Raw genomic sequence first — 18,550 nt, 5'->3', positions numbered from 1 at the left:
TGTTTAATTTGGGTCAAATTTGTCAAAATTCCGAAGCAAAAATTTGGAAGCCAACTTACCGTCATCAACCCGTGCTCTGTTCTCTGATAAAGCACGCTGTTTCAGCCAATCAGAGCGCGCGTTATATGGAAACTTGATAATAACAAGGGATAAGAAATATTTTGCATTGAGTTACTATCGAATAAGACGATGTTACCTTATCAGATTAGTAAACATTTTGCATTGTAAAACAAAGGAAATATTTACAGTGCGTTTACTGAACCGGGGTCACCCAGGCCAGACAATGAAAAATAATCAGAAGGTATACGTAGAACTGAAACAATAGATTCCAACATTTTCAAATCCAGCCAATCAAGTGTCCGGTACAAAACAATGAATCTCAACTTGATCGTTGACCGGTGATGCTTACGCGGACTACGGTATCGGTTAAATGTCAAACTCAAACAGTACTTTCGTGTGCTTGCGGGTTTAGGAACAATTATATGCTGCACTTAATTATCATTGCGTAGTTGGTTGATTTAGGAAATAAATGAAAACAAAAGCAGTGTAAGGTGGGTTTGATGATGGCTCCTGGTTTGAATATTGTCGCGTCTTAAAAATGCCTTTCGAATGTGATTCGTTAAAAAACCGGTGAATGAGAAGAGCTCGTAGGAAATTGGTTGAAATATTATGTTCTAGATAAATAACTTGTTATGCTGCCAGTCGTTAACCTTGCGTTGAACAGACGTGGCGGATTGTAGGTTAACGGGAGAAGGTTGCCTTCGTCGTTCCGGGAGCGAGACCTTGATGTGAACCACGTCCATTTATCGCAGCGACAAATTTCAGAACTGACGAGAACCAGACGTCATTTTGTACAAAATGTTCTTCGTGATCATGACCACGCAAGCTCGTCTATTTCTACTCCCAGAGCATTCCATCCAGGGCACTCCCCATGTTATCAAATTTATTGCCGGAGTTGGAAAAACTGCTAAAACCTAGTTTTACATTTATCCGAATTGCCATAAAGAATGGTGCTCGATGGAGTGGTTATGTTATGTGGTTACGTGGGATGTTCCAAGTAAAGCGGCAATATCCCAATGTATCAAAACTGATCTCTGTATGTCGTATTTAAGAAGGTTCAAGTAATCCCGCTGGAATCGACTACAGCAGATAATATCGCTCTAGTTGACGCTTACCTCAAGTAAGTAAGTGACCTTAATCCGGTAACGCTTCACTTTTTTGACGAGTGCAGTGTTAAAATTAAAGAAGCCGGCAATCGTATGTTTGGAAACAGCTATATAGGAACACCAACATTCAAAGTTCAATGCATCCAATGCAAATTTTACAGTGAACTTACGACATTCTATTCGAGGTGTGGATCACGTGAATATCCTGGATGGTCCCTGGAATGGTAATGAATTGCTTCTGTTTTTCGAAGAGGCCACTGTACTGGTAAGAGGAGATGGAACACAGGTTCTGGAAAGGGGAGATACAGTGTTGATGGAACCTGCGGATTTCATCACGGACACTTTGTCGAGCCCTTGTTAACCACTATGCTAAACGAGTATGGAATTCGTCTCCTTTTTCAACCCCCATATTCTCCGCACCTAAATACATGCGGACGTTGTTTCCATCAAGTCGAATGCTTCCTGAGGTGCAATCAGCTTCTGGCTCAACATGAGATTGAAATTGCTATTTTCGATGCCTGTGTATTCCAGATGTAGTCAGAGATGACAAGCTTTAAACTTAAAAATCGACACTATTCAAGATGTAACACTGATGAGAGAGTCGCTGCAATACCAAGCGGGAGATTGAATTGATCAATCAAGGGACCGACAATCAGCTTGGACATGTGATTGAAATTACTTTTTCCGATGCCTGTGTATTTCAGATGTATATGTAGTCAGAGATGACATGGTTTAAACTTAACTTAAAAATCGACACTGTTCAAGATGTAACACTGATGAGAGAGTCGCTGCAATACCAAGCGGGAGATTGAATTGATCAATCAAGGGACCGACAATCAGCTTGGACATGTGATTGAAATTGCTTTTTTCGATCCCTGTGTATTTCAGATGTATATGTAGTCATAGATGACATGGTTTAAACTTAACTTAAAAATCGACAATGTTCAAGATGTAACACTGATGAGAGATAGAGTCACTGCAATATCAAGCGAGAGATTGAATTGATCAATCAAGTCGGGCCGACAATCAGCTTCTAAATTGCATTTTCCGATGCCTGTGTATTTCAGATGTAGTCATAGATGACATACTTTAAACTTAAAAAATCGACACTGTTCAAGATGTAACACTGATGAGAGAGTCACTGCAACACCAAGCGAGAGATTGAATTGATCAATCAAGGGCCGACCTCTTAGTCACGTGCGATTGTTTTTAGCGCCGCTGTTCACGTTGTGCAAAAAACGCAAGAAAAAAAAATCACCACTGACATCATATGACATTGCCCGACGTCAAGGCTGTCTAACGTTGTAAACTTTCCCTAAAATCCTAATGTTACTCTGGCCTTGAGTACTGTATGAAAATAAATTAAAATATCCAGTTCATCGTATCAGAAGGAAGTGTGAGGTCAGAAGTTTAATTTTTCTTATTGTCGTGGCTAGATTTGTAGAAATAGTTTAGAAAGGTATGTAGAAGCTCCTATTTTTTCGTTTGCATATAAAACTCAAAAGTGTCAGTTGTAACAACATCCAGAAAAATGCTTTCAAACAGGTGCTTCATTTCAAGGTTTAATTTAAGATTTCCAAAACGTAATTTGTTAGTAAATTTTATGTTAAAATTTCTTGAGAAATAATTGATTTCTGCATATTCTTCATGGATCACGCCAGGCTGGGAATCTTATCACAAGTAAATGTATTGCCGGTTTTCATGTGACGTGACACATTCCAAAATTAAAACTTACCTTTCCTTCTGAAGATTTAGTTTTATCAGACATAAGACCCTCGGAGAACTTGACGTTTTACAAGGTTGTAGCATCGCAGCTTTCTTCGTTTTGTAATAAAGCTGATATTGAAATGGCATGTCGGAGAAGGCTGTCGCATAGGTCAATAGATGACTTATCTTTTATGTTTTTGCTAGATTAACAGTCCTTGCATTGAACAAAGTATTTATTTTAATGTGCCGACGCTACAGAGTTATAACCTTATCGTTTTAAGACGGAATCCACCAGAAGTTCAAGTAACAAGTGGACAAAAACCTAGTACCAATATTATTTACATCGTATTGCAAACGTCTGTAAGACTGTATTAAATATCTTCTCAAAAAAATCATTTCTAGCAACACCATACGTCGAAAACAAATGTTGAACTTTCTATATACTTTATATATACTTTCTACTGTAACTTTGGTTGAAACATTCCTATAAATTTCATTGATTAAATTTCGCTAACCTCTAAACAATAACCCTTAAGCAGCGTTATTAAAGTTGTCAGTTGCAAAAGTAATGAAACCGTACTTGTAAATGCTGCCAAACCGACTTTTGTAGTTTTCTTTGTATTAGCAGGGACGGCTGCTTTATAGATTGCTAAAATTTCTTCCCCTTTTGCAGTAGGAAATCGAGAAACTATTTTGCTTACGACTGTCGCGAGATGGGAGGTGGATAGTACACACTATCCCAAGTAGCCAATCAGAACGCGCGAAAACGCGCCAGATGGAGGCTATGTTTATTATCCCTCGGATTTTCCTCAGTTTTAGCTGAAGCAAATTTACTCACGTGACATGTTTAGACGTGCGAGGGAAAATATTTGATGGATTATAGTACCGCGTATCCAGACCGTTCTTGAGCGAGACCGCAGCAACACATATTAAAAATTGCGTGCATTGAGTGCATTCGTTAGTAGCGAATTGTGGAAAACTAAAGAAGGACCACGTAATACATGTATTCAGAAAAATTTTCCATATCGTCTTTACTGATATCCTTCTTCCGTTTATTTCGCTCTTTCCATGACAAATCTTACCCAGTCCCTGGCAATCTGAGAGCTTTAGACTGCATACCGATTGACAAGAAACATAGCATTTTATACTAAATGGAATTATAACGTCACAATAACTTGTGAGCTTATTACTCTTTTAGTTACAGATTATGTTTAATATTAGCGATTAGCTAGATGTAGCGGTTCCCACTACGCATTCTTCACCTTAGTTATATGCAGATATATGATCAGTGGCACTCTAGACTTCCTATTTTTCTTTTTTTGTGCAACACTTTTTGGAAGTTGGATGAACCGTTCTACAGTGTAAAGGCCGGCATTTACTTTCTATGCTCCGTGAAGCAATGTCTGCGCTAAGATTTTCTTTCTTTAAACCTGACCAGCAGAAATTAATTACAAAAAAATAAAAATTTCTGAGAGTTTAAAGCGAATTCTCCTATCCTGTTAATCCAATACTAGCCAATGATCCTTTCAGAGATGCCTCAAAGTTCACACTTTCGGTGACAGTGAACATGGTCTCCTAAATTCGTTTCCGTACTCATGAATCCACTTGTTGGAAACTGGAAAAGAATGTTAACGTCGCATCAGAAACAAAAAAGGTCTGCAATACGTGCATGTGACTGCTGCAGCTTTGGGGTGGCCATCGATAAAGCTCTGTAAAGCTGCTTCGTGAACAACGATACCAAAATATTTATGGAAAGGAAAAATTCAGTCAAGATGTTAATTGGTATACTAAGACTGCTCGACTAGTAACCATAAATCTAACTGTGCTGCCTTATTTTGCAGATATATCATCGATCTTAAAACAAGTGGTCCAATGTCTACAAGTACAAATAGCTCACTGCAGTGAATTGGTTCTGTTCGTAAATTTTGTCACAAATTATTCTCTGTACTGTCAGTCCAATAACATCTTAGCTCAGTAGTGATGAGTTGACATGTTCTCCTCATTGCCTCCGTTAAAATGAGCCTCTTATTAAGACCTTTGATTTTTTTTTTTTTTTGCGCTTTTGGTTTGTCACGAACGTTTGGAGAAAAATATTGCGTGAAGAGTATAGAGGGCTAGCAGCTCGTAGGGATGAAAGACCATTGAATGGGGGCGAATGCATTTGACCTAAACCAACTTCTACCAAACGAGAATACGGAAAACAGTGCTGAGAATTTTAAAGTCGAACTCGGGATAAAGAGCATCAAATGCGTTTAGCAACTTACCCCATTTCCAGCCCTTTAGAACAGGACATCCAGCGTGACGTGTTCTGAAATCACCATCGCCTGATCGCAGTAGATTGTGCCAGAACACAGCATCGCCCTAACAAGAGAATAAGACGTGCTTTAGCAGGGGAAGGGAGGGGGACAGACCGATGGCGCTTTATTCAAATCTTTGTGGAGGCCTTCAGAGGGTTACGATTCGTTTCACACTTTCAAACCAGCGCGACCACTCCCGGTTGTTGCAAAATCGTGACGCCAGCATGACGTAATCTGTGTACGTCATGTTGCTTAGCAACTTCGGTTCGGAGACAGAGGGCTCAGTTCCTGAACTTGTACTCGCTCGTTACAACGATTAGTTTAGACGTGCCAATATTGAGGGCGGTGTTCAACTGAATTGAGTAGAACCTCGGGGCTTATTACGTTAAATGTCCCACCCTATATATTTCCTGCAACTCTTACTTCCCTTGAGATAAAATATGCTAAATCCTGGTTGATAACAAATTAACAAATTTAGACTGCCTCATGAGAATAATGTTCTCGGCCTAGAAGCAAATTCTCCAAAGAGAAAGTTAGAAAATTCAAGATCAACAGAAAGGGGAACCTTCGTATCGATCTTGCTTTGCGGTGAGGCACCAAATGAAGTGTCACATTCAAGTATAACACATGGTTTTTATTTGAGCGCCAAATTTAGCATATCACCTGTGAATGTGTTTCTTACCTTTTTGGGCATTACCCTGGCACCCACATACGGGAACACGGTAGCTCCACCGGCCTCCACATCGGTCATCTGTGAATGTAAGTAAAAGTAAAATTCGGTAAAGAAAACTTTCGGTGCATTTACTTAAGGTTACTATTTCAAGTAAAAACTTAATTCAGGGAGCTTAGTGGTCTGCAGGTCATGAAAAGTCGGGGTTTTGTTTTTAGCAATCTCAAGCTTTTAAGGTAAAGGCTAGTTTCAGTTGTCACCAGAACTTGTCTGAAAATCCAAAATTTGCTGACTAAATTACGTTAACGGTGAGAGATCGAACCACATTCGCGAATTTGCAATAAATCCTCGGCTGACAAGTTTCTGCTGACTGAAAAGCAATTAGAATTTTGTCTTAGGGACGTACACTGCCTTGCTGTCTGAAGAGTTGAAATGTCGTGTGGGCAATCAAATAGGTAGCTAGCGTGCGAACGCAGACGTAGCAAATGGGGGAATCATGTGAGGAAAAGGCGTGTGGGCAAACAAATTCAGGTTCGCTGACTCTTGCGATAGTGAACGAGTTTCAATGTCTGAAATTAAGTCAACCTCGCTCCTAGGTTCTCACATCTTCTCACCCTCGTTCCCGGAGTCTCTCATCCTTTAGAGGGGGAAATGGAAGACCCTGGCAACGAGGTTTAACTTAAGTGACACAAAGCATAGGGGATCACATACGTAGAGAAGAACTGTAGCTATCCTGTTTCCGGTGCCAAGTCGACCCAGTGTCGAATTCTGAAGATCCTAAAGAGAGAACGCAGTAAGAGTGCTTAAGAAAGATGAGAGTACCGGTATATCTCTAACAACGCAATCAGTGGAGGTTTACCAGATAAGCAACATACCCTTGAAAAGTCGAAGTGGGGATCATAGTGTCCTGCCAATCCATAATTTTGAACCTGGCAAAGAGTAGATCAAAATAAATTAAATTATAATTAAATTGGACTGAGTGAAAGCCCTCATAACAATTTACAGATATTGGTATTGAAAACTGCCAACAACACCCCCGAGGCTTTTTCCGGCAATATGTCTCACAGCGTTTGGAATAAACACGAATGAAATATGCTGCAAACGTAACAACGGAAAACTTCCTAGACATCTTCCAAGCTAAGGTCTAAGACTAGTATCTTTGGAGGCTTTAAACAGTCAATGGTGGTTTTTTTACAGACAACGAAAAACAACAACGAACCACACAGTGTATTCTACAAGAAAATTCCTTTCCTGGCAAGGAAATTTCTCGTTAAATTTCACGCAAAAAAAAGAAAACAATATTAGCCTTTCCAGTGCAATTTAACTCGTATTTTCCTTGAACCCTCATAGCTTTTCCATAAAATAAATCAGACATAAACGGGTGAATGTTTCATTTGCAACATCCGCTCGAAAAGCCATTACGAAGGAACTGTCATGATTGTCAGCAGGCAACAACGATTACAAATGACGGTGAATGAGAAAACATCATTTGAACCCCGTGGTCGGCGAAGCTACGTTTTCTCAGTAATTGTTCTAACAAGCTTTGTATTATTTAAATGGCGTAATGGTGGTAGTTGCCAGACCGTCCTTGGCTTATACAACCTCTATTGCAGGTTCAATCCATTAGATGAAGAAAAATATCATAACTACTTCCTTTTTCGCTCTTCGATCGCGGCAAATTCGAGCTCGCATCCGAGCTGAAAGCATTCAACGATACCGCGGGTAAAGGTTTGAAGAAGACGAAATCAAGTAAGTACCTTAAGCTTGAATGAACGTAACATTAAAAATATGATACTCAAAAGTTCGAGGCTTTAAGCGTCACAAATAATTCTTTACGTTTAAGAGTAAGGCCGGTTTTCAAATCTCATTTGTTGTTTGTTTCGCGAAGCAACTCATGATCAGTTCGCTGTGCCAACGTCTGTTGATTTCCACGAACTGCTTAGAGCGGTTGCTTTGCTTTGCAAATGTTAGAAACGATAAATGCATGTACAAGTCAAGTGATCGACAGTTTAAGTTAAAGAATGTAACAAGTTATTTTTTCCTGAAAGTTTGGAGCATATATAAATTTTGCTGCAGTGCAAACAAATTGAAAGAAGTTGTCTTGTTGGATTTCAATGAAAGACAACTACCCGATTGCGATCAAACTATCTATCATTCAGTCAATGAATGAATGAATCAATCAATCAATCAATCAATAGCAGTTTATTGTGTGATACTCTTGGCTATATGTAAGCTATATGTACATCAAATGAAAGATAAAATGACACAAAACTATCGACAGTATAAACTTCAAAAAATAGGAAGCTATTCTTTTACATGTACATGAAATTCAAGCGTACGTGCACGTTTGCTTTTGAGCAATGTTTATATGTATATCTACCGTTTATTGACAATGGAGTTTGTTCACGCGACACGGACATTTTAATTTCTTTCTTGTTTCACTGATGCAGTGAAAAAGAAAGTTTTACCGCTGCTTTTGTGGCTCATTTCGTTGAAAACATAAGCCAATAATAAAGACTAATTTCTGCGGTCGTTTCAGGCATTTTAGTTCTAGTTCTCCTTAGACTTTAGTCAAGCAGTTTCCTGGACTTGCTATATAGCGAAAACAACTCCTTTTCTTCTTCAATTACTAGGGAAAGTTGAAACTGAGTTCAACCCACGCCTTTCCAAAACTCCTTTCTTTTGGCTTTTCCAACGTCGACGCTGACATTCAATGCATAAACTGGAGTTTTTCTTTTTAAATATTTTGCCGGCAATGCCAAACAAACACTTTTGAGAAGTGTGGGATACGTGCAAAACTTCAGTTCCCACTAAACATCGCATCGATAGCCAATCAGAGTGCAAGAATTCTCTCAGCTATGCGATTCATCACAAAGAAGAGGATAAGAAATGGAAAATAAGTGGAAAGTTTGAAAGAAACAAAACAAACACCTGGAAATCCTCTGCGGTTTTCAAATTTAATCCCGTCAATGCTGACATTCGTGCGTTCACACGATCAATGAGCTCATCGTGGCCACCGTTTAACCAGCAACTTTGAAAAACAAAATTAAATAAATCAATAAATCAATCTATCAATCAATCAATAAATCAATAAAATTCAGTGTTTACCTTCTTAGTTGAGATCTTATGATAATAAAAGTAGCTTTCACTTCTATGTGCAGTCATAGATGAGAGTTTGGCTAATGGGAGGGGGGGGGGAGTGTTGGGACTTCCATAAGACAAGGTCGGGGATGCTCGTTGTCTCGCATAGTGTAAATCAAGGCTTCTGTTCCACTCAGGGTGTTCAGCACAAAACGCTACTATTTCTAGCTGTCAAAGTATCTTTAAGGGTGCACTCGAAGAGATAACAACTAAAAATCGCTCTCATTTCCGTCAATTTTTAGGCTCGATTTCCGTCCACACTACGCGGGAGAAATTTGAAAACGCAGCAATCACCGGTGAGCAAAACTCGGGCAAGGAAATCACATGACTATCGTGATGCCATCGTTTTCGAAAAGCTACGTTTTCAAAATGCTTTCTGTCCACACTAAAGCGCAGGGCCAACGTTTTCAAATTCTTACGGATCAGTGTGGACGGTAGGCTTAACGGTAGAAATAAAGCCGCGTTTTGAAATTTCTTTGGAGTAGTGTGGACGGACCTTTAGTTATGAAGGAAGTTAATCACAGCGTCAAATCAAAAAAATTATAAAATGGACAAACATTTGTACGTCTCTCCCGGCTCTGTAATTCACGTCGTTCAGTCATTTTTTTTTTTTTTTAAGTATCACCACTTTAATTATAACTGCTCGCTTTTCTTTTACTTATAAAAAAATGATTTTTTAAAAGAAAACTTTTAGTTACTGATTTAACTGATATATATTTTTTAACTTACGTACTTTTTGCTTATCCTGTAGTGTGCAAACTCCAGCTGTCCCGTTATTGGGTTATGAACAGTTGCTCTACTGAGCTAAAAAAATAGTAACATAATTATATCAGGGAGTAAAGTTTCTTTCCTCAAAAGACCATGTTGTAACTGCACTTTTGTCTGTCTCCAACAAGTTCCGCAGAGGAACTCTAAAGGAAATTAAATGTTAAGTAAAAGAGCGTCCTTACCAAAGGTTTTGATATCTTTATAACTTTGTCGATTTCAGCATCACTCATTATATTGCGCAGGATCATGATGTCCGGGTTTGTAAAGACCACCTCAATGGGACACCGTTTAATGGTACAGAGAGGATGGCCTGTCTTGTAGTAACACCTGAGTCTCTCTGGGCTTTGAGGCGCCTGATGCGAAGACCAAACAAAACGTAGGCCAGTAAGGTAGGTTAGCACAAGTCTACAGCCATCCATAACCATCCCAACCCTAACCCTAAATATATATTTATATGGTGGAGCCCCTTTTAGATATTTAGGTCTCGATCTCCCACTGGAAAGTAGCCAAACTCTAAGCCGGAGTAACAGGAGTCCACTCTGAAAACAGGAGTGACTTTGGACGGGGTAGAAGCTTGGGGACACAATATGTTTTATATTTTTTACTTTTTATAATCTGATACGTAATGTTTTAAAAATCTTATAAATCCCTTTTCGGGAATATTCAGTGCCGTCTCCAGTGACAAACGCTGCCCTAGTTCAATACGATATACCTCTCCTGTTAACATACAATTGGCGAAAGGACAGCACAGTTCTTCCTGGACAATTCAAATTTCACGCGCACTGGTCATATGCAATGCAAGGACTGAAACACACGATCTACCCACCAGGACACCGCGCCTCGTTTTCATTACAAACGACCTATCTAACTGCAAGTTAACAGTGAATATTACTCTTACTGTGTTTCTGAAGTGTTTCGGTTTAATGGCTTACGTGTGGCATAGGATCTCCTCGACAGAGTTTCTTAAAAATGCGTCTCTCCTCGAACCAGTCGAAGTTCTTCAGCGTCGACTGAGGAAGTTTGCTCGCCAGATACGGGAATTCACGTTCCTTATTTTCTGGTTTCTTTGATTTCTCTTCTCCAGCTTCCATTAGTAACTCCCTGAAGTTGCCAAGGTTCACCTTGGATCGTTCATGATCTGGCACTGAAATGAAAAAACAAAACAAAACAAAACAAAAAAACAAAAAAAGGGGGCGTGAAGAAGGTTAAACCAAAGGCTAATTGGAAGTTTGGTTGGTGTGTTCGCCGATATCTGAGAATTGAAATCTTAACTGCCAGCTAAGAAAAGACACGTTTTTTAAGTGATAACCAGATCGGTAGTACACCGACAGCAGTCCACGAGAGCAACGAAAAATTGAACTTATCAATTTGAATTATCACTCGAACGCAGCCTCCTTAGTCGAGAGTCGACAATGGAATAGGTCTACGACAAGATTTGAAAAGTATAAGCCTTGAACAAGGAAACTAACCAAATATTGAGAGAAAAAGCAATAATGTGATATGCTTACCGACTTTAAGGGCTTCAATAGTGTAATTTATAGCACTTCTTACATCGCCGAGCTGTGTGAAAGAAAGGAAAATGTTTCTGTAAACTGAGGCCATTCTCATGTCTTTGACATAGAAATTCCTTCCTCGTTAAAAAGTATGTGGTATTGTAAGCTCCCCACATCTAGGAATGTTTACTCAGTATGAAATTTTTTACCAGAAAATAACGATGTACGAAAAGTCGGCAGTTGTTCGAGTTTAAAGAGCCATGTATGTGAAACAAGGTATTACCCCCTTTCCTCCAGAATGCATCCTCCCTCGGCGCGGAGAATGCATGGCAGGATTAAAGGTAGGATTGTTGAATTGGCCTATAACTTTGACCTCTTTTCAAACAATCTTCAGTTGCCATAGTTACCTGATAGGAAGACCAAGCTAAGTGATCCAGCACAGAAAATCGATTCGGGATCTCTTTCTGGCTACTAGACTCCATGTCTAACAACCTCAGTGACTCGGCCATCCACTGCCGAGTGTTTTCCATGTCCTCGGACACGAACGCTCCGCGACCAAAATTGAACGCGTCCGTAGCAGTCAGCAAAGATCCTGAGGCTGTACGAATACTGTATTTACCGCTAGTGAAGTCGAACGGTTTCAGGTTGTAGACTTCCTGAAGTCTCTTGATGGCGGCCATTGCCCCTTCTAAATCATCCTGTCCAGGGAAGAACTGACGATAGTTCTCAAGCTTGTCAATAAGCAGACCTGTAAATATGGGTTATTGACCAAGTGTGAGATCAAGATGGCTGGATATTGGCCAAGTTCTTTTTTTGCGTGTTTATGGACCGAGACGGAGTCGAGGTCCATAAACACGCAAAAAAAGAACGAGGCCAATATCCAGCCACCTTGGCCGAACAAGCTTGGTCAATAAAGGATTTATTATATGGTTTTCGGGGAAATTTATCTTGCGGGAGACGGCGGGTAGTCCCGAGTGGGCAAGATAGCTCCATCTTGCCCGCTCGGGTAGCCAATCACAACGCAGGATTTGATTCATCTTGCCCGCTCACGGAGCTAGCCATATAATAATTACATTTATGATGACAAACCTTCAAGAAAGAACTTGCTGCGTTTGCAAGACATCTCCGTGCCGTTTTGGCGCACAAGAATAATGATCAACCCTGATCAACACAGTAAAAACCCGCGTGTAAGAACCTTAGTGGTTTAAGAACCTCCTGCCTAGACTGCAAAACAGTCGTATTTTTTGCGAATGCGGGCGACGGTCAATATTCGAACGAAAGGTCTGGAGCGAGTGTAAAAACGGCGAGGGAGAATGGTGAGAGAACCCTACGGGCGGGTGACGCTCGCGCGCTTCACACGCAAGGATCGCGCGCTTACGGCACTTCGCGCCTTCCGAAAACGTCCGAAAACGACTGTTTTGCAGTCTACCTGCTGGCAGAAATTTGCCATTTTAAAACCCAAAAATATAAGAACATGTTTAGCCAACCAAGATCGAGCAGGTTCTTATATGTGGGTTACAGTTAAATTATGATAAACATTTTAATCAAGGAGTGTGTTCTTGAAATTGCAAATATATATCGCAAGAAGATACACGTACATAAATACAATTGTGAGCAAATACTGTATATTAAAGGATCAAACCCAAGATTATTTATTTTTCTGGTCATCAACAACTATACATCCTTCATAGAAATAAGGACCTAATAACAATCAACTTAGCCTAAATTGCCAATAACTACGCCAAAACACAACTACCTATTTTGTCAGAGTTTTAGCTCACATGAGGGTTTTACTGTATTGAACCATATGCTTAGTTGATCTGTGTCGTAACATGGGAGTTGCACTCCAAATGTCTATCATTACAACGCGAGATCAAACGACCTGGAATGCACGAGAATTCGCATCACTGATCTTGCCATCAAACAAAAACAAAACTACAGTCGAGCCGAACCCCGTGAAAGTTTGCTCAGGTCAAATTTGCAGAAAACGAGAGCACATGGAAATTGCGGTTTGCCAAACGAGAGAAAACGCTTGGACTCACGCGATGTGAACATGAGGAATCTAAAAATGGGATCGTAATCTGGAGTAAATCATTCACTTTTCTATAAAATAAGGTTACAGTGTTTATGAAAATAGCTATTTTAGCTGTTAAATAACCCAAAGATTGTTATAATCTCGTATGGTTTGGTTTTATCGTTATGTCAAAGTTAACCTAACGCATCTTTCAACTACCGATGATCTTAGATCTCTGATTGTAAAAAGTTCTGCAGCGAAATTTCGTTTCGGTAAAGAAAGCGTTCTCTTACGATCGATTTATAAACAATTTTTAGCACCTAAATAGCAAATATAAATATTGCTGGTTTTTATTTTATTTAATGTTTCTTATTATTTATAGCAGTAATTGTAATTTGTGACATAACGTATAGATGTCGGTCGGACCTTTTAGCGTTTGTCAAAAAAATAATTTTGATCAAGGACTTCTCATTAGAGACCTCGGAAATTGGAGCAATATTTAATTATTACTATACGTCGATAATAGGTTCCCCAATTTATTACATTTAGCAGTTGATGGACGGAAATAATTTAGAAATGTGCCAAATTTGTAACATTCAATTTACCGTAAGCTTTGCGTCTGAAAAGTCAACGTTAAATGAAGCATGCAGATTAAATAAAACTTCTCTCGCCCAGATTTAATAAAGGCTAAGACAAATAATGTGTTTGTTTTTCTTAGCTCTTCGATTAAAACACTCACCTTGTTGTTAAAAACCTTTTGAAAGAATCGGAAAGGTTATTGAATCGCATCGATGCATTTGGAGTAGTTATATAAATTCGTTTTAAATTTAAACATAATATGGAAAGCTAAGTACGCAGGCTAAAAGGAAAAGAAAGCTGTAGCAATTTGTAAATATACTGATCACATATATAAGATAATAACGATTTTAATCTAGCGTTTTGCAATGTCAACGAAATATAACGCTTGGTACTTCTCACCGGAAATAATGAAACATCAGTCACATTAACCTCATCTATCAATCACAAGCGTTTTTGAACAACATTCACGCAAGACCTTTCCTTTTCTATTCAAAAAGATGTCTTCCTTTCCTCTGCATTTTGGTCACTTTTTAGGGACGCTGTTATACTTGTACATGCAAATAGCCCTTTCACACAACAAAATATCTAACATTTTCCGCATCGATAGAGTTTAATTTATCCGTCCGACAGTTCAGTGTTTTTCATTTTTTCAGTCCCATTCGTTGAATCGATTCTTGTTGGTAGCATTGATTCCTTTGAATTACCTTTCTCGCCCTTTCAAGGTGACCTATTAATAAAGTCGTTTTCTACCTCGACGTGGTTTTATACTTACTGACAATCTGACAAATTTACCTTCTGCGTCGCCTTCCTGTTCAATCGATTTCACGTGTTGCGTCCATTCTTTCACGAGTCGCTTGATCATTAAATAAGTGTTCACTGGGTGTCCAATATATTCATCCCTGTTAGATATCGCTCTGCCCATTGCCCTCTTCACGTCCTCGTTAAAGGATCGTAATTTCTTCAGCCGCGATTCTTGTTCAAAGAGGTAATCTTCGAGCGCGTCGGAGAGTTCCATTTCGATATTTATTAACCGTTCCACATGGGACAGCGCGGTAAAGATCTCCGAGTCCACAAATCTAGTTGTCGATAGAAAATAAGCGAGCGCAGTCAAAAGCATAAGTCTCGCCGCCATAACGTAGATTATGCCGCGTTTAAATAACTTTACGCAGAGATAACTTCAATTCATTTCAGGCCTGGTCGCGGTCGTGAATAGCCATTTGTTTATCTCCCGACAGCGAAATCACGCATGCTCCAAGAAATAAAGTGTTGAGGAATTCTTTGATCTGCCTAAAGCTAATTCCTTGATAGGAGAATCCGTAATGTCCCGTAACTTCCTGAACGTAAATAAATTTAAACCAGTACTTCAAATGCAGAGTTTTACATACAAATCTGTGTCAAAACAAGTCAATTTCAAAGACTGGATGGTAACGCATTCTTCAAAGTCAAGGTACCCGTTGTTATTTCAACGGCGCTTTGTAAATTATTAAAGAGTCTTTGAGTGAGGTGTGACAAGTTAATTAGTTATGCAATGGAGTCGTGCTAGTATTCATGCCTCGTCTTTTGACGGAGGGTTTAGTTTTTCCTGGCCGTTGGATCACAAAGCCATGCCTTTCATAGTGCAAAATTTGTTGAATGAATGCGAAATGAAATACATTTGAGGTTGTGTGGTACCGCGAGTTGCGTGATGTATAAATCAGTGGTTGCGCCTTTTCGAACTGAGGGGCCTGGGGATAGTACAGCAAGGCTTACATCGACATCATTTGCGATGTATGTAGCTTCTCGTAGCATTTCACTGAGCCGACTGGTGACAAAGCCCGGGGGGGGGGGGGGGACTCCCATATGGAATGGACGGGGATGCTCGTCGTCTCGCTTAGGGGTGTAAATTTCGGATTTTGGTCTCGCTCAGGGTGTTCTGGTCAAAATGTCACTATTTTTAGCCGTCAAGGTCTCGTTAAGGGTTGCACGTGAAGAAGTAACAAAACAGAAAGAATTTTGATTCTTTATAGTTACTCAATTGATATAAACAAATTCGCCATCATTTAAAGCCACTGTACCTTTTATTTGTCTGTTTTATAAACTGGTCTCTTTTAGGGGTCTGCATAAGCTTCGGCCACGCCCAGATTGGTCTCTTTTAGAGGTTAAATTCAAAATTTCCGACGAGCATCCCCGTCCACTCCATATGGGAGTCCCCTCCCCGCCGGGTGACAAAGAGTAGTCTAAGAATGAGAAAGCGAAATTAAGGTGCTTCACTTACAAAGACCTTTGTAAATCACCTTCTTTTGACGAGACTAACCGGCTGTCAAGATGTACAACAATCTTCGTTGTTATTTTTTAATAGACTTGAGTCTAAAGAAAGGCAAAAAAAGCAGGTAAGGAAAATCTGAAGCTCTTCTCCTATTTTAGTGCGCATTTTACTAGTATTTTGTTGTACAGTCTAAATCGTGCCTATTGCAGAATCGAACAAACGATTGTGGCAGTGGTCACTTGAGTTTTCCCGCGGGTATTTATCACGCAATCTTTTTGCTTGTTGGGCTGTGAAGCAACGATTGCGTGATAAGAAAAAAAAAACGACCTCGAAAGAAGTTTGTTAAATTCCCATTACACTTGGACCTTATATGCATTTTGACCGGCGCCGGAATAGAAATCGAGGATTCTGTGACACGTCCGGCATGCGACCGAGTCGCGCGTGACTGGTGTAACGCATTTCTTGAATTGAATAATTGCTCCCGTTGATATATCTTTTCTCTGTGATCCTCGCGATCACTTCCTTTTCACCAAACTAATAGCACAGTACGACGATACGAATACGACGATCTGAATTAAGACTTGGGTCATCCTACGCGGCTTGTCACGGACCTCCTCTCCAAGATTGCGTGACGAACTAGTAAGAGGCTATGAGGGTTAAGACGGTTTTTCCCCGCGATTCAAGCTTTTATATTGGGTTTAAATCAGTTTGCTTTGTGGTTTCTGTTTGCTGTAATTCAGTTATTGTTTTCTTTAAAAACACAGAGTACATGATAAATAGAAAACACCTCCAGTCGAATTGTATCATAGCAGGAGCCCATTACCCATTACCCATTAATGGGCTCCTGATCATAGTTAATGGAGGGGAATGGTATATGAAACCCGAAAAAGTTCTTAGTTGTATGTTTTTGTTCGCTTTTTTGGCCTTGAACGTGCACAAAACACAGTAGTCGTTTACTCCGTACTGAGGAACTAACCAATAGAAACGTTTTGGTTACGTAATTCATGCAAAGTGTATGAGCGCAAAACAAAAGTTTGTGCACGGTCGTGGACCTTCCAACATAACTCTTGAAATCTTTGTTTGCTCATTTGATGTTTGCCGGGCTTCATAACCAGTCCCCTCCATTAACTATGATTTAATATATATAAGTATTTTTCAGTTTGGATATTTGAAAATCTGGATATGAGTAGCTTGCGCGGGTGGAGTGAGCTGGTGGTGTTAAGGCTCTAAACTTGAAATTGATTCTTCTTTGGAATTCAACTAGTCCACGATGTAAAAAGCCAACTGGCCATTCTCCCATTACTTATAAGTTCCTTGACAAGTACTGAGTTCTATTCAGTTTACCATATTCTTTTGTTTATGTAGTGTCCTCAATAAGCACAACGGTGCTAGATACCGTAACACCATTGTTTTTACCATGACAATGGTTTATTGTATTTTTATTTAAAAAGATAAACCCTGCCGTAAAAAGACAAAGGAAGATGTAGATCGATAAAGCAGTTAGAGGGTTCAAATGTTTTCTATTAATTTTTAACTTTTTTAGCCTTTTAAATACATCTTAGTTTGATTCTTAGCAGCTTCCAAGGCAGAACTGACTTTCACACTGAAGTTACTTACTAGTAATCTATACTCTAGTTTTATTCATTAAAAGTATTTCAGTTAAAAATAAAATTTTGACCTGCCGTACAATTGAAATGCAACCGAACGATGTTCCTTCGAAAGAATTTCAAAAGGTGTTATGTATTGTTTTGTTCTGCAATTCTATTTGAATGAACACTTAACAAATTCAAGAAAGCGAACTGAAGACGTGCCAGAATGAGTCTCAACCTTTCTGACCTTTGTCTCCTGAGTTAAACAACTCGATAAAAACTTATACCACAAACACCTGGAGGGGCCGCATATTAAAACGTCAAAAATGATCGAATTAACCTACCACTGGACGGTTTCAACATTCTCGCATAGTCGGAGCTCATTAGCTTTTTGTGTCGGTGTATTTCGTTGCGTGCAAAAGCTCCAATTACAAATGGAGACTCAACAGCGCTCTTTTAATTAATTTTTAAAGGATCACTCTTCGGATAAACAAACTCAAACTGGCAGCTGCGAAGAAGCGTAGAAACCGGACAACATTCCAGCGAAGAGGCAGAGTTGCAACCGTGTATCGCGGTGAAATGACGATGTAAGCGCCCTAATGTCACAGCCGCGACGAAGTTGATCGGTGACGCCTGAAAGATAAAATAAACACCTCCAGGAATTGTCAGGTAAATACGAGGTTAAATTCCAAGCAGTATAACACATCGATAGCTTTAAATGTTTTCAAGAACAATTTATTCAATCTTTACACGCACATCCGCGGATAGCACAAGTACATATTTAATATATTTGCTGGTGAATCGTTCAGGGTAACAATTGTGTAGCAAGTCCCGGTACACTGAGAGTTGGTCGCGATGAATATGTATCTCTAAGCTTCCTT

At 39.5% G+C, this 18,550-nt stretch overlaps 1 protein-coding gene across 2 annotated transcripts; it reads right to left on the bottom strand.

Annotated features, from left to right (window-relative positions):
* Positions 1–4,181: 4,181 nt before the first annotated feature.
* On the bottom strand, positions 4,182–15,077 carry LOC110041944 (prolyl 4-hydroxylase subunit alpha-1-like). 2 transcript variants are annotated; one of them, XM_089296882.1, is made up of 12 exons: positions 14,628–15,075; positions 11,650–11,990; positions 11,258–11,309; positions 10,682–10,893; positions 9,932–10,102; positions 9,715–9,785; positions 8,772–8,871; positions 6,716–6,769; positions 6,552–6,617; positions 5,853–5,921; positions 5,138–5,234; positions 4,182–4,488 (listed from the first exon to the last, which is right to left on the bottom strand). In XM_089296882.1, the coding sequence occupies exons 1-12, from the start codon at positions 14,965–14,967 to the stop codon at positions 4,418–4,420; spliced, it is 1,644 nt and encodes a 547-aa protein (XP_089153008.1). In that variant the 5' UTR covers positions 14,968–15,075; the 3' UTR covers positions 4,182–4,417. The 2 variants fall into 2 exon arrangements, with proteins under 2 accessions (XP_089153008.1, XP_089153007.1); XM_089296881.1 differs by lacking the exon at positions 4,182–4,488 and having other exon boundaries at positions 4,910–5,234; positions 14,628–15,077.
* Between the last annotated feature and the right edge of the window lie 3,473 nt (positions 15,078–18,550).

This window comes from Orbicella faveolata, unplaced genomic scaffold (genome assembly GCF_042242905.1).
Source record: "Orbicella faveolata isolate gen_17 unplaced genomic scaffold, um_ofav_v1 contig_27, whole genome shotgun sequence".
Lineage (NCBI taxonomy): Eukaryota > Metazoa > Cnidaria > Anthozoa > Scleractinia > Merulinidae > Orbicella > Orbicella faveolata.
The sequence above is the reverse complement of the archived record's forward strand: the minus strand, read 5'-3'. Positions and strand labels throughout refer to the sequence as shown.

Coding starts and splice junctions, on each gene's coding strand:
- LOC110041944 (XM_089296881.1), bottom strand. CDS start 14,967: ATGGCGGCGAGACTTATGCTTTTGACTGCGCTCGCTTATTTTCTATCG. Junction 11,991..14,627: donor ACAGGAAGGCGACGCAGAAG/GTAAATTTGTCA, acceptor CCATATTTACAG/GTCTGCTTATTGACAAGCTT. Junction 10,103..10,681: donor GAGGAGATCCTATGCCACAC/GTAAGCCATTAA, acceptor TCTTCGCATCAG/GCGCCTCAAAGCCCAGAGAG.